At 47.6% G+C, this 23697-nt stretch overlaps 1 protein-coding gene across 1 annotated transcript; it reads right to left on the reverse strand.

Annotated features, from left to right (window-relative positions):
• Window positions 1–6890: 6890 nt before the first annotated feature.
• On the reverse strand, window positions 6891–8821 carry LOC123141796 (FCS-Like Zinc finger 6). Its single transcript, XM_044560871.1, has 2 exons — window positions 8406–8821; window positions 6891–7331 (listed from the first exon to the last, which is right to left on the reverse strand). Exons 1-2 carry the CDS (start codon window positions 8702–8704, stop codon window positions 7166–7168), a joined length of 465 nt encoding a protein of 154 aa, XP_044416806.1. The 5' UTR covers window positions 8705–8821; the 3' UTR covers window positions 6891–7165.
• Between the last annotated feature and the right edge of the window lie 14876 nt (window positions 8822–23697).

Raw genomic sequence — 23697 nt, forward strand, 5'->3', positions numbered from 1 at the left:
TAACACGGTTTTGAGGGAGTAGAAGCTCCACCGTTAGAGTTTTAAGTGCGGCCGGTTTATAGCGTTGCCGATGTCGTATTACAGTTCATGGCGCTTCTCTGTCCTACTACTCTTATTATATGGACATTCTCCATAAAGGGCCCATCTGTTACTTTCGAGAAAAACATACTGCGTCCTTTCTCTCCGAGAAGGAGAGGGTTAAAGAATGGGACGGCACGAGATGATGAAGTATGCAGCGTGACTTTGGGAAGCAAGTGCCTAGCGTAGGAGGCAGGCGTGAAAGCCATGAAGCACCCAACGCTACGCTTTGCATCCGAGACGTCGACGGTCTCACTACTGGAATCAGCTAATTTGCCATTTGCCAGCTCTTTGCCGTCTGCTAGCTGACGGCAAAGAAGCTCTTTGCCATCAGCTACCAAAAAGCGGACGGCAAAGAAATGGCAAACGACAAAGAAGCTCTTTGCCATCTGCCAGCTCTTTGCCGTCCGCTGGCAGACGGCAAAGAGGGAGGTGGCCCCCACCCCCCGCCCGTTTGAAAAAAACTTAACGCCCCACCTCTTTGCCGTCCGCCAGCGGACGGCAAAGAGGCAAAAAGGCGGACGGCAAAGAGCCGATTACCTAACCTTCTTTGCCGGAGCCTTTTGCCGTCCGCGGCTGACGGCAAAGGTCTTTGCCGTCCGCCGTTCGAGCCTTTGCCGTCCGCCGTGGCAGACGGCAAAATAGCTGTTTCCTGTAGTGTCTGGGCTCGCCGGTGGCCCGATGTGCGTCATTCGTACCTTCCGAACGTGACGTGGTTTTGAGGCAGTGCAAGCTCCGCCGTCAGGGTCTCAGGGAGATCATACTCCTAGCAGAGCTCAGGGGAAAGTATCAGGTGATACCAGCCCTAGGATGCTACCATGATACCAACTCTGAAAATTCAAATTTAAACATGTCAAAAAATTCTAAAAAAATCATGGATGCTTAAAACACATATGTAGACAACCCCTAAACAATTTAGATTAAAATTCGACAGACACACGAAGAAACAAAAATGACAAATTTAGATGTGAATAGTGTCATTTTTGCTTTTGTCTTCTTTTGGCACTATTCATGATGGATTTGTCTTTTTTGTTTCTTCTTCTTCTGTGTTTTAAATTTTGATCTGAATTTTTTAGGGGTTGTCTACATATGTGTTTTAAGCATCCATGATTTTTTTCAGAATTCTTTGACATGTTTAAATTTGAATTTTCGGAGTTGGTATCATGGTAGCATTCTAGGGCTGGTATCACCTGATACTTTCCCGTCAGCTCAGCTGTGAACGTCAGCATGTCAGGTAGACGAAGCTGTGAAATCGGTGATGTTGATCCATTCCTAGGCCAGCTGCTTCTCACCTGCAATAAATAGTGATGGGGTTGACACGTCGGGCATCCCGTCCGGCCGGCCGCAGGTTGGATGCCTAGGCTAGTACTCCCTCCGCTTCCAAATTACTCGTCATGGTTTTAGTTCAGACGAGTAATTTGGAACGGAGGGAGTAAATTAGTATGGTCACGCCGGAGAACGATGACCCCCGGCGTCGCATCACCTCGGCGCTGTCCTTGCCCACGGCGCGGCGCGTCAGGTCACGTCGGTGTTTTGCGTTTCATCGGACCTAGACGGCGAAAGCAAATTTACCGTACCGGTAGGCCGGTGCCGCTTGGATTTGCCCCGGCTGCAGCGGCGGTCGTCCTTGTGGATCAGCCACGGATTGATTGCACCGAGGCTGATGAGGTCCTCACGGGCGAACGCCGCACCCCAGGACTGGACCACGCCGCCGTCTAGAATGTGCATGCATGCATATGCATGTGTCTGCTCCCCGAGGCGAGGCCCATTGTCGAATCGCTCGGAGCGCCCCGGCCGCTTATCAGGTTAGGTTATCTTCAGCACAGGCTCGGGAGAGAGCTCTCATGGCTTATCTATCGGTCAAGGGCGAATGGAAACATGTGCGATTCGACGATGCAATCGACACGACAGATTATATATCCACCGGGCCAGGAAAGGATTTAACCATGCGTCACATGACATCAGCAAGCCACCGGATACCAGTTCCATGGGTTCATGAGATCGACGGGCTCCTAGCTTGTACACGCCGACGCTTTAGACAGGAGGGCGGAGCCGCGGAGGCGCCGACGGAGCCTCGGCCACGTGCCGGGCCAGCGGCGCGGCGATTGCGGCACCCGGCACTGGCGTTGGCGCGAGAGCCGCGCGCGCGTGAAACAGACGACGATTGTTCATTTGTTCGCCGTGCCAAGCTGCCAAACGGCGACGTGGCATAGACACCTGGATCTTCGCCTTCTCCTGCCCCGGCACCTTTGCATGCCTCGGTGTCGATCATCTCTGGCATCACACTTTCTTCTCTTCAGCAGTGCATGCGTTACATATGTTCCAGATGACGCCATGCCTAAAGCGTAGTACTCCATCCGTTTCAAAATAGATGACCCAACTTTATACTAACTTTAGCAAAGTTAGTATAAAGTTGGGTCATCTATTTTGAAACGGAGAGAGTACTACGCTAGGAACCAGTGTACTCCACGGCTCCTCATCCTGTGTTCCGGTTGCGCGATAAGCCTGTCTCAGCTACTACAGTGTAGTACTAGAGTCTGTACAGAGAGTACTGGGGTTTTCGCCAAACCTTCTTGTCCACCGAATAGTTAAACTAGTTTATTAGACACCGGGAAACCGATTAAATACTAACCACGTGAACTGGAATGATTGGGACTTCTGTTTGATTAGGGGGGGGGGGGGGGGGGGGGGGGCACACTGAGGCAAATTGCCATAGAAAACGAGTATGCCTCTTGAGCCGGAAGAAAGGACAAACTAAAGATGCAACGGAGCACAGGCACCAATATCTTCTTAGTTATAAACAACGATCATCACACCTGGAACCGGTTACTTCAGAAGCTACATAAAACCAAACCGCATGAATAATAACACGGGCAATTGTCAAATCGATGGCAGATTGCAATCCTGCCTTTGTACTCCTAATCTGTGCCCCCAATGATTTGTACGCCCACCCGAACTGTTCCTTTGGATGTTACGGCGACACATCGCAATACAAAATTAAAGAGGTCCTTGCTTCTCGAAAAGTACATGCATACATACATGCATATTGGACCGAGCAATGCTAGACTTATGTATGATTTACTACTGTTTTTACGTAAAGTCAACATGGAGGATTGTGATTGGAATCAGGGCAGGAACGGGCCCACCCCACTGAAATTTGAATTAGTTGAAAAGTTACGTTAAATGTACATAATTTTTTGGGTGTGGTTAGGTCTTAGTCGAGTCAAGTGACATAACATGCAAGAGAGAAAATGAAAAAACTGAAAATTAATTTTGCATGGATCTTAATGTAAGATCTCACGGATATAGCATCAAATGGGACTTAATGAAGTCTCAGTCGACATAGACATAGCAAGATTGTAAATTTACGTAGGTGTAGGATTTTCTTATTGGACCCACAAACACATCAGGGCATCTTCAACGCAGATCCTTCCGGCCCCAAATGTCCATGCGGTATCTTTTCTTTTATCTTGGCCAAGTGACAAACCTCCATGCAGTTGCATAGATGACCAAATAGCATACCTGTACTGATCGATCGTCTGTAACTCGATTGCAGCGAGATGGAAGGGAAGGGCCATGGCGGTCCCTGTCCCCCGGACTGCAAACCAAAGCAACCATGAGAGCTACCGTTGCTTTCGAGAAACGCATCGTCGGGAACTCGGGATGGCTCCCCGCATCCATGGCAGCAGGCCGTCGGGGGTGAAGCATGCAACGTGACTTTGGGAGACAGGCGCCTAGCGTAGGAGGCAGGCGTGCTGAAAGCCATGGAGCACCCGACGCTACGCCTGCATCCAAGACAGTGACACACTGACACTGCAGTGCAGGCTCGCCGCTCAGCGATGGTCTGACGTACGTAACCCGTACCACAGGAAGGTTCCAACCCAGCGCAAGCATGAAGTGACAGAAAAAGAGAGAAAAATAGCACATGGTGGTACAAGTGCAGAAGCTCTACGGCTCCACCGTCGAGGAGATCAAGCGGTACCTACTCCCTCCGTTTCAAAATAGATGATCCAACTTTACGTTACGTCCGTGTAATCAGCAAACTCAGGATGCTCCTACAGAAAAGCCTTGCGATATAGCTGTGCGTCAACGTCAGCGTGTCAGATGGTAGATGAAGCTGCGGAATGTGTGATGATGATGATGATCCATTCATAGGCCAGCGTCTCACTGCAATAAATATGGGTCCAGATGCGGGCCATTATTCTTTGGCTCTCGGCTAGGGTAAACTGATTCCCGTTTTACCGACGAGTCCGTGGACCTACCTCCCTTTTGTCTGCCGTTTCGATGGTCGGTGATGGGGAAGGGATCCGATGCCTTGGCTTCTGTTAGAGGTTAATATTATTTTCTCGCAGGGATGACACTTCATCTTCGAATTGATCATCCCGCCTTCGATGCACCTTGATCGCCTTGTCGAGACGGGGTTGGTACAGCTTCGACGTAGACTACCGCCGTCTCCTTCGAACGACAAGTACAATATTTCTCATTGTTCATGTGCGGCGACAAGATTTGGTGTCTGACGCAACAAACTAATTAAGGGTTCAGTGGCAACAAGTACGACTCCACGACATTGTTCCTTAGGGCCACGTGCATAAAAACTTTCCAGCTATCATCATCAATGACAGGTCTGCTTCAATTGGGGAGCGGAGCGGCATGTTAAGGGCATCTCCAATGCCAATACTCAAACCGCCCGCATACCCCCCTCCCCCGGCCCACCCAAAAGGAAGGCGAAGCCCGCACTTTTATAGCAACCTGCACTGTTTCTGTGCCAAATCCCCCACTCTCTTCTTCCATACCCCGACGCTCTCCACCCAATTCCTGCCCTTTTCTCCGACCCTTTCCTTCCTTCCATCGCCGATGCATGAAACCGGAGGAGAACGTGCCTGAGATGGAGGTGATGGAGGTGCCGGAGGATCCGAGCATCACGCTCGCCCGGATGATCAGCTCGGCTACGAGGCAAACTCGTTGTGTCAAAGCGAAGGCCGCAAAGGAGAAGAAGCACAAGAAACGGATGGCCGCCGGTGGGCTTGGTGGGGGTGTTTGGCGAGGTAGTCGTGGTGGACGTCACGGCGGAGGCCGCGATGCCCAGACGGACGCGCCCACGGTACAGACGGCTCCGTAGCCGGAGCATTCCAAGCCTTCAAACGGGCGTGCCCACAATATGTGCTTTTGGATTTGGGCATATAAAAACTAAGCATACTTGTCTCATTTTGGTTATGACCTGGCAAGCGATCCGGTGCTGTGTGATCCGGCGCGCTGTATGGATTAGACTACTAAATTTGAATTTTAAATTGCCCTTTACTGATGCAGATATACAGGATAGCATTGGAGGCCGACACTCGCATTCGTGTCCGGAGACTGGGACCCCATATCCGTGGCCAGATGCAGGAGAAAATTTGCGGTTCGGTGTTGAAGATGCCCTAAAGAATAAAGACTCCCGAGTGGATGTAGCAACCGTTTGTATGGTCCAAAGATCTTGTTGTCATTTCTACTATATTTAAGATACTTTTGAAAAGTAAACAAAGACATGGATTCGATCGATCACATTCACATAAATACTCCATCCGTCTCAAATTACTTGGCGTGAAAATGGATGTAATTGACAAGTAATTCGGGATGCAGGGAGTACTCCCTCCGTTCCACAATGTAGTAAATGTAGGTTTTTAAAAAAATCAAACTTTATAAACTTTAACCAAGTTTGTAGAGAAAACATATACATTTAGAATACGAAACACATATCCTTAGATGCATAAAGAGACGTACTTTCATATTTGTATATATTTAATATTATAGATATAAATACTTTTCTTTATAAATTTGGTCAAAATCTGTAATGTTTGATCTTTTAGAAATCTATATGCACTAAATTATGACATGGAGTAAGATTTTGCTGGGCACAACACATCCGGGTCCTAGCATTCCACATGGTTCCCTTTGCTCCATGTCTTGACACGTCCCCGCATGATGTGATCCTGCCGCTGCCCGCAGGTTGGATGTGTCGGCCGTATAGGTGGTGTTGTCGCCGTCACGAGGTGGCCGCCGCCGGAAAAGGGTGACCCCGCCGCGTCACCACCTCGACGCTGTCCTTGCGCGTACGCGCTCGCCGTTCCGGCCCCCGGCCACGCGTCACGTCGCGTCTCAGTGTTAGTACCTTTCATCGGCGCACGACGACGTCGACGGCTTAGCTAAAATTACCGTCCCGAAATGGCCGTTTGTTCTGCGGTGAAAGAAGACAGAGCATTGCTGGTACCAACTTATCCAGTGAAACCAAACTGCTCGCTGCTTCTGACAAAGAACCTGCAGATTCCATGGATTCTGGAGGGTGCCAAGACGCTGGACAGATCGCTTCGTTGCAGGGGTATTTCCAGATCCCAATCAACACTGCAGAACACGCATCGAGTGTCGTGTCCAGCGATGGACAGCAATATACAATGAGCCGCACAGAAACCCGGCCCTCAGGTGGCCGGTCAAGCAAGACTCGCGTAGCCCATGGCTTCCCACGTTCTGATCTGCAGCGGCGGCGGTCGTCCGGTGAGATCAGGTCACGGGCGCCCGTCTGCAGACCAGACCAGGCCTGGACCGGACCACCGTCTAGAACAAACGACACGCACGCTTCCATGCGCTTGACTGCTCCTCTGTCTCTTCTTCTCCACTAGCCACCCCTCAAGGCGAGGCACATTGTCAAATTCTTCTGAACACCCTGACCTGACCGCCGCCTCAGCGACAACGGAGACTTGAGAGCGTTTTTGACGCTATCAGACAACTTCGTCAAGAGCAGCAAGAGAAATGCACGAAAACACCGGCGCAAACAGGAATTACTACGAAAAGACAGTACGCAATTTGATGTTGCATTGCAGTCCAGGTTCGGTTCTCCACTGGGGCAGGAGAGGAAACCACCATGTTCCATGTGTCACATGGCATCCTCAGTCACCGGCCACTACTGGGGCATCACCACCCACAACAACAACTTCCGGCTACCCAGTTCGATCTGTATACACGGACGGGCGGTTTAAACATGGCGGACATGTGCCAAATATATGTGGCACATCACTAGCAGCTAGTATAATAGAGTAAGCTAATGGCCGCCCGGCTATGCGGCGGCGACGGCGTCCCCGGCGCCGCCCGAGCCGCCGCCGCTGCCGGACTGGTCCGACGGGGCCTCCCGGATGGATGTGATGGTGCAGTTCTGTTCCATGAGCTCGTCTTTCTTGATCCGATGCTCCCTGCACTCCTGGCTGCAGAATGCCACCTCGCCCCTGCAGGTAACACGGACAGACAAGGGAATTCAGCATCAGTCCATCATGTCACAATGTCGCGGACATCTTTAGGGAATAATTGTAAACCTTCTTTTATTGCAGTAAAGAAACCATCAATTTTTTTTAGTATTTGTTCAAGTCCGTGTGGTCGATGACAGATTGTGACAATGAAAGAAATACTGGAGTTAGATGGCACCGAGTGACCAAGTTTATGGTATGATAATCAAACAACAACTCATATGATTGGCTGATTAATATTCTTTAATGGGTTGCTTAGAGGAGCACAGTATGTTGCCTTGACTCTTGACTAGTAAACTAAACCTAAACGCATCCCAATGACATTATATTTTGGGACATGACAGTTCATACATGATTCAGGGACCAAAATTAAAAGAGAAAAAAAAAAAGCTATGAGCACACCATGCACCAACAGTACATGTCTGATTAGCAAATACACACACCGAGTACTGGCAGTATTAATGAACATGATAGAGCAAGCCAATAATGTATCGGCAACAAATAATATGCCGAGAGAAAAAGTTCGCATCGGCATATTCTGTACAAAAAAATACAGGAGAGAATAAGATTCATACTATGAACTAATTAAGCATTGATGGACTGCCTATACTAGCGTCGAATCAGCATTACCTTTCTAATGAACGAGGTTAGGTTCGTTAAATTACTACTCGCCTAAACTAAACAGATGGAATTCCAAATAATTAGCACTGGATTTTCATAATTGAAAACGGGTCATGAATAACCCCGTTGCATAAACCAGCAGAACCACGAGGCCGTCACGGAATTTCGCATCTAAGCAAGCATGTCCGCAGAATCGTAGGCTGCCGGCAACATGATAAGAAGATTCGATCTAGGTGCAGTGCAACCCTGACGTGGAAAACGAGCGAGCGGCGCGGAATTCGCACCGCAAAGCAACACGAGAGATTGATCGGCGCCTGGCCAAAAATCGCCAGCAAGCCACCGAAAAGGGACAAAAATGGAACCCATGGCCGAAACACGAGGATTTCACCGGACATTTCCGAACAGAGGGTGGGAAAGCAGGGACGGCGGCGGTACCTGTAGATGTAGGTGTCCTCGCCGGGGCCGAGGGGCTTGGCGCAGAAGCCGCAGGCCGACAGGAACGCCGCCGTGATCATCAGCCCGGCGAAGGCGTCCCTCCCGGGAGAGGGGTAGCCGCCGCCGCCCGTCCCCACCGCGCCGGCCGACACGGAGGAGGACGGCCGCGCGCGCGCCGGCTTGTCCTTGTCGCCGCCGCCGCCGCCGCTGCCCTGGCGCACCTGCTTGGGCACCGACGGCATGGACGCCAGGCTGGTCGTCCGGCGCATCAGCATGCTCCTCTGCCGCTTGCCGAGCATCTCGCCGGGGCCGGGTTCGCGCCGAGCTCGCTGGCTCCCGCCCCGCCGCTGTCAATCTCTAATTCGGTACGGCGGCCTTTCTGTCCCGAGATTTGGAGAGAGACTGGATGGTGGGGAGAGGGGTTTTGGGGGAGGAGCAGCGGGGCAGGGGCATAAAAAGAGGGGGAGGGGCCGGGCGCGGCAGATCTGGGCCGTCCACTCCCCGCTCGAGACACCTGGACGCTTGTCGATCTGGTGATTTTTGGCATGGATTTATAGCGATTAAGGCACGTTGTTAGGCCTTGTACAATGAAAGATGCTTAGGGTGGTGCTTAGGAAAATAAACCGGATTTTTCTGAAGCACCAGTGCCTATTTCTACAGGAGAGACGCTTAGCTAAGCGTCTACCCTGTACAAATAAGCACCGGTGCTTAAGAAATTCTGGTTTATTTCTCTAAGCACCTCTCCTAAGCACCTCCCATTGTACAAGGCCTTAGGGTTACCCCTCGCGCCGCCCACATTTCTCTGTGCCGTAAAACCATCGCTTCTCTGTTACAGTATTTCGTAAGGGGAAATGGCTGCTCTATGTTATGTGCATGATGGTTTTTGTTGTGGTGGAAGGAAAAATGGCTAGTACTACACAGCAAAAACCATCCTATTATATTTGGCGTTAGAAGATTAAAAAAACCCAACAAATCTATTACATTTGGTGTCAACATAACACCGTATCACATTATTATGATCCGTGTTGCTTATTTATTTATTTGAGTTATTCTATTATTCTCACTAATCTAATATGCATATTGGTGGCACGAGAGTTTCGCGACACAAATTTATGATGCGAGCTATGTGGGCTGCGCGAACCGTTGCTACGCGTGACTAGCCTAGGTGAGGTTCTAAAATCGCCACAATTGTGTACCCTCACCTATCCCCCACTATGACATATCAAAAGAACCCAACACAAGTTCACATTATCATGACCAACGTTACTGTCATTAGTTGGGCTGTTTTTTGTTTTCACTAATGTTTTCTATGTATTTGGTGGCAAAGTTTTATAATTACTAGATCAATGGCCTTTGGTGCCACATTATAATGCAAGACATGTGGGTTGCACAAATTGTCTAGTAGGCGAAATTACGACGAAGTTTGGTCTATGTTGACCCATAAATGAAGGCACGTTACATTTGGTGTTCGGAATCACCCATATCTTTTCCGTAGCACTTTTAATGGAAGTGTGTTATGTGGCTTGATAGATCGACGTCAACTTGTGTCCCACTTTTTTCTTGGATCACTTAGCGAGCACGTCACATGTCTGGCTTTGAGTTAAAGTAAGACTTTTGTTTTGTTTTTTTGCATGCATTATGATTGACACCATGGCGTCAAACAACGCTTCCCTAAGCACTAAAATGTGAAATCATGTGCTCTTTAAGATTTGATGGAGCTAAATTCGGAAGATCCCGAGGTAGGGGATCCGGAGCTAGGCGTCTAGACACGATGGTAACATGGACACAAGGTTTACCCAGGTTAGGCTTCTACGAAGAGATAACACTCTACGGCATGCTTGTGTTTATTGCAATGGTTTGGGTACAAAGTACAAATGATCTATCCTGAGATTGTTGTGTGTCTTCTACAAGCCCTGCTCCTCGGTTTATATAGATACCAGGGGTTCATAGGGTTACAACATCCTAGTTGGCTACGTATGAGGAGATCGAGTCTTCGACGACCCAGCATCTTGGAGTACATGACAAATCTTTGGGAGCTTTTCGTTTACACGCCGTGGGCCACCAAATGTGTCCCACTCCTGATCCGATAAGGGTGTCCTCGGCCCAGCCACCAGGGCGGAAGACGAAGTCGTGAGAGGCCCCTAGCTGGGACACCATCAGTAGCCCCTGAACCAGTCTTCAAGTCTGGACGCACCTTAGTTCTTTCGAGATGCTCTCATCTTCAGTCGTCAGTCTTGAAAACTTGTTCGACGAATCTATCTTCTGTAGCCAAGTCTTGATCGTCGGATTAAATCTGAGGTGTTCAGGACCGCCTCGGTTTCTGACAAATGTCTGGACATATCAACGTCGAATTGCACGTCGAAAATACTCTTGCGCATTCGTTCCTTGGTCATGAAGTATTCCCGTGCTCAAGACCTGATGATGATCTGGTCTGGCTCTAACAACACGGACCAATATTATCCGTGGGCCCACTTGGTCACATGGTATTCGGCCCTGACGGTTAGCGTGGCGCGCAGATGTGGGTTAAGGGCCCACAGTCGTCACGTCCCATCAAAAAAATATGGTGCACATCGATACGCACGATAATTAACAAACGCCCCCTGGATTCCCGTGTGTGATTACCGCACAACGCTTGGGTTAGTGGGTGATTTATTGCCACGCTACGGGATCATCCTGATGTCGTTCCGCGTTTTACCCCGCCTATAAAAGCTGGGAGGCAATGAGGAGGTGGGATTTATGCTTGTTGGAAATATGCCCTAGAGGCAATAATAAAATGGTTATTATTATATTTCCTTGTTCATGATGATTGTCTATTGTTCATGCTACAATTGTGTTATTCGGAAATCGTAATACATGTGTGAATACATAGACCACAACATGTCCCTAGTGAGCCTCTAGTTGACTAGCTTGTTGATCAATAGATGGTTACGGTTTCCTGACCATGGACATTGGATGTCATTGATAACGGTATCACATCATTAGGAGAATGATGTGATGGACAAGACCCAATCCTAAGCATAGCACAAGATCGTGTAGTTCGTCTGCTAAAGCTTTTCTAACGTCAAGTATCTTTTCCTTAGACCATGAGATTGTGCAACTCCCGGATACCGTAGGAATGCTTTGGGTGTGCCAAACATCACAAAGTAACTGGGTGGCTATAAAGGTGCACTACGGGTATCTCCGAAAGTGTCTGTTGGGTTGGCACGAATCGAGACAGGGATTTGTCACTCCGTATAACGGAGAGGTATCTCTGGGCCCACTCGGTAATGCATCATCATAATGAGCTCAATGTGTCTAAGCAGTTAGTCACGGGATCATGCATTACGGAACGAGTAAAGTGACTTGCCGGTAATGAGATTGAACGAGGTATTGGGATACCGACGATCGAATCTCGGGCAAGTAACGTACCGATTGACAAAGAGAATTATATACGAGATTGTTTGAATCCTCGACATCGTGGTTCATCCGATGAGATCATAGTGGAACATGTGGGAGCCAACATGGGTATCCAAATCCCGTTGTTGGTTATTGGCCGGAGAGATGTCTCGGTCATGTCTGCATGATTCCCGAACCCGTAGGGTCTACACACTTAAGGTTCGATGACACTAGGGTTATAGGGATAGTTTGTACGTGGTTACCGAATGTTGTTCGGAGTCCCGGATGAGATCCCGGACGTCACGAGGAGTTCCGGAATGGTCTGGAGATAAAAATTTATTTATGGGAAGTCCTTGTTCGGTCGCCGGAAGTGTTCGAGGGTTTATCGGTATTGTACCGGGACCACCGAAAGGGTTCGGGGGGTCCACCGGGAGGGTCCACCTGCCCCGGAGGGCCCTATGGGCTGAATATGGAGGGGAACCAGCCCCTAGGTGGGCTGGGCGCCAAACCCCCCTAGGGCCCATGTGCCTAGGGTTGGGGGGGAACCCTAAAGGGGGCGCCCCCCATGGCTTGGGGGGCAAGCCTTCCCCCCTTGGCCGCCGCCCCCCCTCTAGATCCATCTGGAGGGGGCCGTCCCCCCTCTCCCTTGCCCCTATGAATAGAGGGGGGTGGGAGGGCAGCCGCACCACATCCAAGGCGCATCCCTCCCCCTCTCCAACACCTCCTCCTCCTCCCGCGACGCTTGGCGAAGCCCTGCCGGAGTACCACGCTGCTCCAACACCACCACGCCGTTGTGCTGCTGCTGGAGTTATCTTCCCCAACCTCTCCCTCTCTCCTTGCTGGATCAAGGCATGGGAGACGTCACCGGGCTGCACGTGTGTTGAACGCGGAGGCGCCGTTGTTCGGCGCTTAGATCGGAATCAACCGCGATCTGAATCGCTACGAGTACGACTCCCTCATCCGCGTTCTTGTAACGCTTCCGTGTCGCGATCTTCAAGGGTATGAAGATGCACTCCCCTCTCTCTCAGTTCTAGTTTCTCCATAGATTGATCTTGGTGATGCGTAGAAAATTTTTAATTTCTGCAATGATCCCCAACAGTGGCATCATGAGCTAGGTCTATGCGTAGTTTCTATGCACGAGTAGAACACAAGTTGTTGTGGGCGTCGATTTTGTCAATTTACTTGCCGTTACTAGTCTTATCTTGATTCGGCGGCATCGTGGGATGAAATGGCCTGGACCGACCTTACACGTACGCTTACGTGAGACAGGTTCCACCGACTGACATGCACTAGTTGCATAAGGTGGCTAGCGGGTGTCTGTCTCTCCCACTTTAGTCGGATCGGATTCGATGAAAAGGGTCCTTATGAAGGGTAAATAGAAATTGGCATATCACGTTGTGGTTTTGGCGTAGGTAAGAAATGTTCTTGCTAGAAACATATAGCAGCCACGTAAAAATTTGCAACAACAATTAGAGGACGTCTAACTTGTTCTTGCAGCATATGTCGTGTGATGTGATATGGCCAAAAGGATGTGATGAATGATATATGTGATGTATGAGATTGATTATGTTCTTGTAATAGAAATCACGACTTGCATGTCGATGAGTATGACAACCGGCAGGAGCCATAGGAGTTGTCTTAATTTATTGTATGACCTGCGTGTCAATGAAAACGCCATGTAATTACTTTACTTTATTGCTAACCGTTAGCCATAGTAGTAGAAGTAATAGTTGGCGAGACAACTTCATGAAGACATGATGATGGAGATCATGGTGTCATGCCGGTGGCGTTGATGATCATGGCGCCCCGAAGATGGAGATCAAAAGGAGCAAAAAGATATTGGCCATATCATGTCACTATTTGATTGCATATGATGTTTATCATGTTTTTACATCTTATTTGCTTAGAACGACGGTAGCATAAATAAGATGATCCCTCACTAAAATTTCAAGAAAGTGTTCCCCCTTATTGTGCACCGTTGCTAAGGTCCGTTGTTCCGAAGCACCACGTGATGATCGGGTGTGATAGGTTCTAACGTTCGCATACAACGGGTGTAAGCCAGATTTACACACGCAATACACTTAGGTTGACTTGACGAGCCTAGCATGTACAGACATGGCCTCGGAACACGGAAGACCGAAAGTTCGAACATGAGTCGTATAGAAGATACGATCAGCATGAAGATGTTCACCGATGATGACTAGTCCGTCTCACGTGATGATGGGACACGGCCTAGTTGACTCGGGTCATGTATCACTTAGATGACTAGAGGGATGTCAATCTGAGTGGGAGTTCATTAAATAATTTGATTAGATGAACTTAATTATCATGAACATAGTCTAAAACTTTGCAATATGTCTTGTAGATCAAATGGCCCACGCTAATGTTGCCCTCAACTTCAACGCGTTCCTAGAGAAAACCAAGCTGAAAGACGATGGCAGCAACTACACGGACTGGGTCCGTAACCTGAGGATTATCCTCATAGCTGCCAAGAAAGCATATGTCCTTGAAGCACCACTAGGTGACGCACATGTTTTCCTAGCAACTCAAGACGTTATGAACGCCTGGTAGTCGCGTAGTGATGATTACTCCCTGGTTCAGTGCGGCATGCTTTACAGCTTAGAACCGGGGCTCCAAAAGCATTTTGAGCAACACGGAGCATATGAGATGTTCCACGAGCTGAAAATGGTTTTCCAAGCTCATGCCCGAGTCGAGAGATATGAAGTCTCTGACAAGTTCTACAATTGTAAGATGGAGGAGAACAGTTCTGTCAGCGAGCACATACTCAAAATGTCTGGGTTGCACAACCGCTTGTTTCAGCTGGGAGTCAATCTCCCGGGTGACGCGATCGTTGACAGAATCCTTCAGTCGCTTCCACCTAGCTACAAGAGCTTTGTGATGAACTTCAATATGCAGGGGATGGAGAAGACCATTCCTGAGGTATATTCAATGCTGAAATCAGCGGAGGTGGAGATCAAAAAGGAACATCAAGTGTTGATGGTGAATAAAACCACTAAGTTCAAGAAAGGCAAGGGTAAAAAGAACTTCAAGAAGGACGGTAAGGGAGTTGCCGCGCCCGGTAAGCAAGCTGCCAGGAAGAAGCCAAAGAATGGACCCAAGCCTGAGACTGAGTGCTTTTATTGATGGGGAAACGGTCACTCGAAGCGAAACTGCCCCAAGTACTTAGCGGATAAGAAGGCCGGCAATACCAAAGGTATATGTGATATACATGTTATTGATGTGTACCTAACCAGCGCTCGTAGTAGCTCCTGGGTATTTGATACCGGTGCGGTTGCTCATATTTGTAACTCAAAACAGGAGCTGCGGAATAAGCGGAGACTAGCGAAGGACGAGGTGATGATGCGCGTCGGGAATGGTTCCAAGGTTGATGTGATCGCCGTCGACACGCTACCTCTATATTTACCTACGGGATTAGTTTTAAACCTCAATAATTGTTATTTAGTGCCAGCTTTGAGCATGAACATTGTATCTGGATCTCGTTTAATGCGAGATGGCTACTCATTTAAATCTGAGAATAATGGTTGTTCTATTTATATGAGAGATATGTTTTATGGTCATGCCCCGCTGGTTAATGGTTTATTCTTATTTAATCTCGAACGTGATGTTACACATATTCATAGTGTGAATGCCAAAAGATGTAAGGTTGATAATGATAGTCCCACATATTTGTGGCACTGCCGCCTTGGTCACATTGGTGTCAAACGCGTGAAGAAACTCCATGCAGATGGAATTTTGGAGTCTCTTGATTATGAATCATTTGACACGTGTGAACCATGCCTCATGGGCAAAATGACCAAGACTCCATTCTCCGGAACAATGGAGCGAGCAACCAACTTATTGGAAATCATACATACTGATGTGTGCGGTCCAATGAGCGTTGAGGCTCGCGGTGGTTATCGTTATGTTCTCACCCTCACTGATGACTTAAGTAGATATGGGTATGTCTACTTAATGAAACACAAGTCTGAGACCTTTGAAAAGTTCAAGGAATTCCAGAGTGAGGTTGAGAATCAACGTAATAGGAAAATAATGTTCTTACGATCAGATTGTGGAGGGGAATATTTGACTCACGAATTTGGCACGCACTTAAGGAAATGTGGAATTGTTTTACAACTCACGCCGCCTGGAACACCTCAGCGTAATGGTGTGTCCGAACGTCATAATCGCACTCTATTAGATATGGTGCGATCTATGATGTCTCTTACCGATCTACCGCTATCATTTTGGGGTTATGCTTTAGAGACTGCCGCATTCACTTTAAATAGGGCTCCGTCGAAATCCGTTGAGACGACACCGTATGAATTATGGTTTGGGAAGAAACCTAAGCTGTCGTTTCTAAAAGTTTGGGGATGCGATGCTTATGTCAAGAAACTTCAACCTGAAAAGCTCGAACCCAAATCGGAAAAATGCGTCTTCATAGGATACCCTAAGGAAACTATAGGGTATACCTTCTACCTCAGATCCGAAGGCAAGGTCTTTGTTGCCAAGAATGGATCCTTTCTGGAGAAAGAGTTTCTCTCGAAAGAAGTAAGTGGGAGGAAAGTAGAACTTGATGAGGTATTGCCTCTTGAATCGGAGAGTAGCGCAGCTCAGGGAGATGTTTCTGTGGTGCCTGCACCGACTAGAGCGGAAGTTAATGATGATGATCATGAAACTTCGGATCAAGTTGCTACTGAACTTCGTAGGTCCACAAGGACACGTTCCGCACCAGAGTGGTACGGCAACCCTGTCGAAATCATGTTGTTAGACAATGGTGAACCTTCGAACTATGAAGAAGCGATGGCGGGCCCGGATTCTGACAAATTGCTTGAAGCCATGAAATCCGAGATAGGATCCATGTATGAAAACGAAGTATGGACTTTGACTGACTTGCCCGATGATCGGCGAGCCATAGAAAATAAATGGATCTTTAAGAAGAAGACAGACGCGGATGGTAATGTGACCATCTATAAGGCTCGGCTTGTCGCTAAGGGTTATCGACAAGTTCAAGGGGTTGACTACGATGAGACTTTCTCACCCGTAGCGAAGCTGAAGTCCGTCCGGATCAAGTTAGCAATTGCCGCATTCTATGATTATGAGATATGGCAAATGGATGTCAAAACGGCATTCCTTAATGGTTTCCTTAAGGAAGAATTGTATATGATGCAGCCAGAAGGTTTTGTCGATCCTAAGAATGCTGACAAGGTATGCAAGCTCCAACGCTCAATCTATGGGCTGGTGCAAGCATCTCGGAGTTGGGACATTCGCTTTGATGAGATGATCAAAGCGTTTGGGTTTACACAGACTTATGGAGAAGCCTGTGTTTACAAGAAAGTGAGTGGGAGCTCTGTAGCATTTCTCATATTATATGTGGATGACATACTATTGATGGGAAATGATATAGAATTCTTGGAAAGCATAAAGGCCTACTTGAATAAGTGTTTTTCAATGAAGGACCTTGGAGAAGCTGCTTACATATTAGGCATCAAGATCTATAGAGATAGATCGAGACGCCTCATTGGTCTTCCACAAAGCACATACCTTGACAAGATATTGAAGAAGTTCAATATGGATCAGTCCAAGAAGGGGTTCTTGCCTGTATTGCAAGGTGTGAGATTGAGCACGGCTCAATGCCCGACCACGGCAGAAGGTAGAGAAAGGATGAGTGTCATCCCCTATGCCTCGGCCATATGGTCTATTATGTATGCCATGCTGTGTACCAGACCTGATGTAAACCTTGCCGTAAGTTTGGTAGGAAGGTACCAAAGTAATCCCGGCATGGAACACTGGAGAGCGGTCAAGAATATCCTGAAGTACCTGAAGAGGACTAAGGATATGTTTCTTGTTTATGGAGGTGACGAAGAGCTAGTCGTAAAGGGTTACGTCGATGCTAGCTTCGACACAGATCTGGATGACTCCAAGTCACAAACCGGATACGTGTATATTTTTAATGGTGGGGCAGTGAGCTGGTGCAGTTGCAAGCAACGCGTCATGGCGGGATCTACATGTGAAGCGGAGTACATGGCAGCCTCGGAGGCACCACATGAAGCAATCTGGATGAAGGAGTTCATTACCGACCTAGGAGTTATTCCCAATGCGTTGGGCCCGATGACTCTCTTATGTGACAACACTGGAGCTATTGCCCTTGCCAAGGAGCCCAGGTTTCACAAGAAGACCAGGCATATCAAGCGTCGCTTCAACTCCATTTGTGAAAATGTTCAAGATGGAGACATAGAGATTTGTTAAGTACATACGGACCTGAATGTAGCAGATCCGTTGACTAAACCTCTCCCTAGGGAAAAACATGATCAACACCAGAACTCTATGGGTGTTCGATTCATCACAATGTTACTAGATTATTGACTCTAGTGCAAGTGGGAGACTGTTGGAAATATGCCCTAGAGGCAATATAAAATGGTTATTATTATATTTCCTTGTTCATGATGATTGTCTATTGTTCATGCTACAATTGTGTTATCCGGAAATCGTAATACATGTGTGAATACGTAGACCACAACATGTCCCTAGTGAGCCTCTAGTTGACTAGCTTGCTGATCAATAGATGGTTACGGTTTCCTGACCATGGACATTGGATGTCATTGGTAACGGGATCACATCATTAGGAGAATGATGTGATGGACAAGACCCAATCCTAAGCATAGCACAAGATCGTGTAGTTCGTCTGCTAAAGCTTTTCTAATGTCAAGTATCTTTTCCTTAGACCATGAGATTGTGCAACTCCCGGATACCGTAGGAATGCTTTGGGTGTGCCAAACGTCAGAACATAACTGGGTGGCTATAAAGGTGCACTACGGGTATCTCCGAAAGTGTCTGTTGGGTTGGCACAAATCAAGACAGGGATTTGTCACTCCGTATGACGGAGAGGTATCTCTGGGCCCACACGGTAATGCATCATCATAATGAGCTCAATGTGTCTAAGCAGTTAGTCACGGGATCATGCATTACGGAACGAGTAAAGTGACTTGCCGGTAACGAGATTGAACGAGGTATTGGGATACCGACGATCGAATCTCGGGCAAGTAATGTTATCGATTGACAAAAGAAATTGTATACGGGATTGTTTGAATCCTCGACATCGTGGTTCATCCGATGAGATCATCGTGGAACATGTGGGAGCCAACATGGGTATCCAGATCCCGCTGTTGGTTATTGGCCGAAGAGATGTCTCGGTCATGTCTGCATGATTCCGAACCCGTAGGGTCTACACACTTAAGGTTCGATGACGCTAGGGTTATAGGGAAAGTTTGTACGTGGTTACCGAATGTTGTTTGGAGTCCCGGATGAGATCCCGGACGTCACGAGGAGTTCCGGAATGGTCCGAAGATAAAGATTTATATATGGGAAGTCCTTGTTCGGTCGCCGGAAGTGTTCGGGGGTTTATCGGTATTGTACCGGGACCACCGAAAGGGTTCCGGGGGTCCACCTGCCCCGGAGGGCCCTATGGGCTGAATATGGAGGGGAACCAGCCCGTAGGTGGGCTGGGCGCCAAACCCCCCTAGGGCCCATGCGCCTAGGGTTGGGGGGGAACCCTAAAGGGGGCGCCCCCCTTGGCCGCCGCCCCCCTTCTAGATCCATCTGGAGGGGCCCGGACCCCCTCTCCCTTGCCCCTATAAATAGAGGGGGGTGGGAGGGCAGCCGCACCACATCCAAGGCGCAACCCTCCCCCTCTCCAACACCTCCTCCTGTTCCTCGAGCTTCAACGTCCCTAACAGTGCTCTCATTCCCATTCATCTTCATCTTGTTCCTCGAGCTTCAACGTCCAAGCCTCCCCACGCGTCCGATTCCAAAAAGACAGTGTTTTCCAGCCATAGCCTCATCAGCCTCCTGAAGGAAATATTCCCTAGAGGCAATAATAAAGTTGTTATTTATATTTCCTTTTATCATGATAAATGTTTATTATTCATGCTAGAATTGTATTAACCGGAAACTTAGTACATGTGTGAATACATAGACAAATAGAGTGTCACTAGTATGCATCTACTTGACTAGCTCGTTGAATCAAAGATGGTTAAGTTTCCTAGCCATAGACATGAGTTGTCATTTGATTAACGGGATCACACCATTAGAAAATGATGTGATTGACTTGACCCATTCCGTTAGCTTAGCACATGATCGTTTAGTATGCTGCTATTGCTTTCTTCATGACTTATACATGTTCCTATGACTATGAGATTATGCAACTCCCGAATACCGGAGGAACACTTAGTCTACTACCAAACGTCACAACGTAACTGGTTGATTATAAAGGTGCTCTATAGGTGTCTCCGAAGGTACTTGTTGAGTTGGCGTATTTCGAGATTAGGATTTGTCGCTCCGATTATCGGAGAGGTATCTCTGTGCCCACTCGGTAATGCACATCACTATAAGCCTTGCAAGCATTTTAACTAATGAGTTAGTTGCGGGATGATGTATTACGGAACGAGTAAAGAGACTTGCCGGTAACGAGATTGAACTAGGTATTGAGATACCGACGATCGAATCTCGGGCAAGTAACATACCGATGACAAAGGGAACAACGTATGTTGTTATGCGGTTTGACCAATAAAGATCTTCGTAGAATATGTAGGAGCCAATATGAGCATCCAGGTTCCGCTATTGGTTATTGACCGGAGACGTGTCTCGGTCATGTCTACATAGTTCTCGAACCCGTAGGGTCCGCACGCTTAAAGTTCAATGACGATCGGTATTATGAGTTTTTGTGTTTTGATGTACCGAAGGAGTTCGGAGTCCCGGATGAGATCGGAGACATGACGAGGAGTCTTGAAATGGTCGAGACATAAAGATCGATATATTGGACGACTATATTCAGACATTGGAAAGGATCCGAGTGATTCGGGTATTTTTCGGAGTACCGGGGGAGTTACGGGAATACGGGAATACATATGGGCCTTATTGGCCTTTAGGGGAAAAAGAGAGGGGAGGTTGCGCACCCCCCAAGGCTTAGTCCGAATTGGACTAAGGGGAGGGGCGGCGCCCCCTCCTTCCTTCTCCTCTCTTTTCCCTTTCCTTCTCTCCTACTCCTACTACTTGGAAGGGCTCCTAGTTCTACTAGGAAAGGGGGAATCCTACTCCCGGTGGGAGTAGGACTCCCCTAGGACGCGCCATAGAGAGGGCCGGCCGGCCTCCCCCCTTGCTCCTTTATATACGGGGGCAGGGGGCACCTCTAGACAACAATTGATCTCTTGATCTCTTAGCCGTGTCCGGTGCCCCCCCCACCGTATTCCACCTCGATCATATCGTAGCGGTGCTTAGGCGAAGCCCTGCGTCGGTAGCAACATCATCACCGTCATCACGCCGTCGTGCTGATGGAACTCTCCTGTGAACCTCTGCTGGATCGGAGTTCGCGGGATGTCATCGAGCTGAACGTGTGCTGAACTCGGAGGTGCCGTGCGTTCGGTACTTGGATCGGTCGGATCGTGAAGACGTATGACTACATCAACCGCGTTGTGCTAACGCTTCCGCTTTCAGTCTACGAGGGTACGTGGACAACACTCTCCCCTCTCGTTGCTATGCGTCACCATGATCTTGCGTGTGCGTAGGAATTTTTTTGAAATTACTACGTTCCCCAATAGAGAATATTTGAGTTACGAGTTTGGTATTCATTTAAAACAATGCGGAATAGTTTCGCAACTCACGCCACCCAGAACACCACAGCGTAATGGTCTGTCCGAACGTCGTAACCGCACTTTATTAGATATGGTGCGATCTATGATGTCTCTTAGTGATTTACCACTATCGTTTTGGGGTTATGCTTTAGAGGCGGCTGCATTCACGTTAAATAGGGCACCATCTAAATCCGTTGAGACAACACCTTATGAACTGTGGTTTGGCAAGAAACCCAAGTTGTCGTTTCTTAAAGTTTGGGGCTGCGATGCTTATGTGAAAAATCTTCAACCTGATAAGCTCGAACCCAAATTGGAGAAATGTGTCTTCATAGGATACCCAAAGGAGACTGTTGGGTACACCTTCTATCACAGATCCGAAGGCAAGACATTCGTTGCTAAAAATGGATCCTTTCTAGAGAAGGAGTTTCTCTCGAAAGAAGTGAGTGGAAGGAAAGTAGAACTTGATGAGGTACCTGTACCTGCTCCCTTATTGGAAAGTAGTTCATCACAGAAATCTGTTCCTGTGACTTCTACACCAATTAGTGAGGAAGCTAATGATGATGATCATGTAACTTCAGATCAAGTTACTACCGAACCTCGTAGGTCAACCAGAGTAAGATCCGCACCAGAGTGGTACGGTAATCCTATTCTGGAGGTCATGTTACTTGACCATGACGAACCTACAAACTATGAGGAAACGATGATGAGCCCAGATTTCGCAAAATGGCTTGAGGCCATGAAATCTGAGATGGGATCCATGTATGAGAACAAAGTGTGGACTTTGATTGACTTGCCCGATGATCGGCAAGCCATCGAGAATAAATGGATCTTCAAGAAGAAGACTGACGCTGACGGTAATGTTACTGTCTACAAATCTCGACTTGTTGCGAAAGGTTTTCGACAAGTTCAAGGAGTTGACTACGATGAGACATTCTCGCCCGTAGCGATGCTTAAGTCCGTCCGAATCATGTTAGCAATTGCTGCATTTTATGATTATGAAATTTGGCAAATGGATGTAAAGACTGCATTCTTGAATGGATTTCTGGAAGAAGAGTTGTATATGATGCAAGCTGAAGGTTTTATCGATCCAAAGGATGCTAACAAAGTGTGCAAGCTCCATTGATCCATTTATGGACTGGTGCAAGCATCTCAGAGTTGGAATACATGTTTTGATAGTGTGATCAAAGCATATGGTTTTATACAGACTTTTGGAGAAGCCTGTATTTACAAGAAAGTCCGTGGGAACTCTGTAGCATCTCTAATATTATATGTGGATGACATATTGTTGATTGGAAATGATATAGAATTTCTGGATAGCATAAAAGGGTACTTGAATAAGAGTTTTTTAATGAAAGACCTCGGTGAAGCTGCTTATATATTGGAAATCAAGATCTATAGACACTACTGCAGGATGCTGCTAACACGACACTATGATCAGAGACCCTTCGACGAAACTGTGTGCGATGCAATAATTGCAAACGGTGGTGTAAAAGAACCGTCAAAAAAGGTGCAAAACGTTTGCGATGGCGGAGCCATCAAACATAGTTCAGATTTTAGTTGCGTGTGCGGTCCAGGGCATACGGTTCAGTCCAATGAACTGTTTGCGATGAGGCGGAAGAAAAGAAACGGGCAGCCTGATGAAGGCGTGTGCGATATAGAGCATACGGTTCACTCGGATGAACTATTTGTGATTAGGCAACACAAAAGAAACGGTCAACCAAATCAAGGTGTGTGTGATTGAGGGCATACGCTTCAGAAGGATTAACTGTTTGCGATTAGGCAACAGAAAAGAAACAGGTCAGCCAGATCAAAGTGTCTGCGATTGATGGCATACACTTTACATGGATGAACTGTTTGCGATTAGGCACAACAACTGAAACAGTTAGATAGATCAACGTGTGTGCGCTAGATGGGCACACACATCTATTATATATAAAAAGTATTTGACGGGTTAACCAATAAAAAGAGAAATAAGCTAGAAATTACCACAATAATTAGAATGGCTCCGGTTTGTAAGAAGATTGTGCCAAAACTTGACCCAAATTGGACTAGTTTTTTACCACAACATGTTGGTGCTATGACATAACACCATGCCAAGTTTCATGATTTTGTGGCGAGTTTTGGATTTACAGTAATTTTAAAACCAGGTTTCTCAATGTTTACTGTCGAGTCGGCACCGCCCTGGATAGGCTTTTTCCTCGTGGGTCCCTAATGATAAATCCAAATATGTGACTACCATGCAGCTTTTTTATTAAGAATTACAACCCTTGGTGTGCAAGCTGAAAATAAGT

The sequence above is a fragment of the Triticum aestivum genome, chromosome 6D, assembly GCF_018294505.1.
Source record: "Triticum aestivum cultivar Chinese Spring chromosome 6D, IWGSC CS RefSeq v2.1, whole genome shotgun sequence".
Taxonomy (NCBI): Eukaryota; Viridiplantae; Streptophyta; class Magnoliopsida; order Poales; family Poaceae; genus Triticum; species Triticum aestivum.

Excerpts from the sequence above, each read along its gene's own strand:
- LOC123141796 (XM_044560871.1), bottom strand. The coding sequence starts at position 8,704 with ATGCTCGGCAAGCGGCAGAGGAGCATGCTGATGCGCCGGACGACCAGC. Across the intron at positions 7,332-8,405 it reads GAGGACACCTACATCTACAG|GGGCGAGGTGGCATTCTGCA; the intron begins GTACCGCCGCCG and ends TGTTACCTGCAG.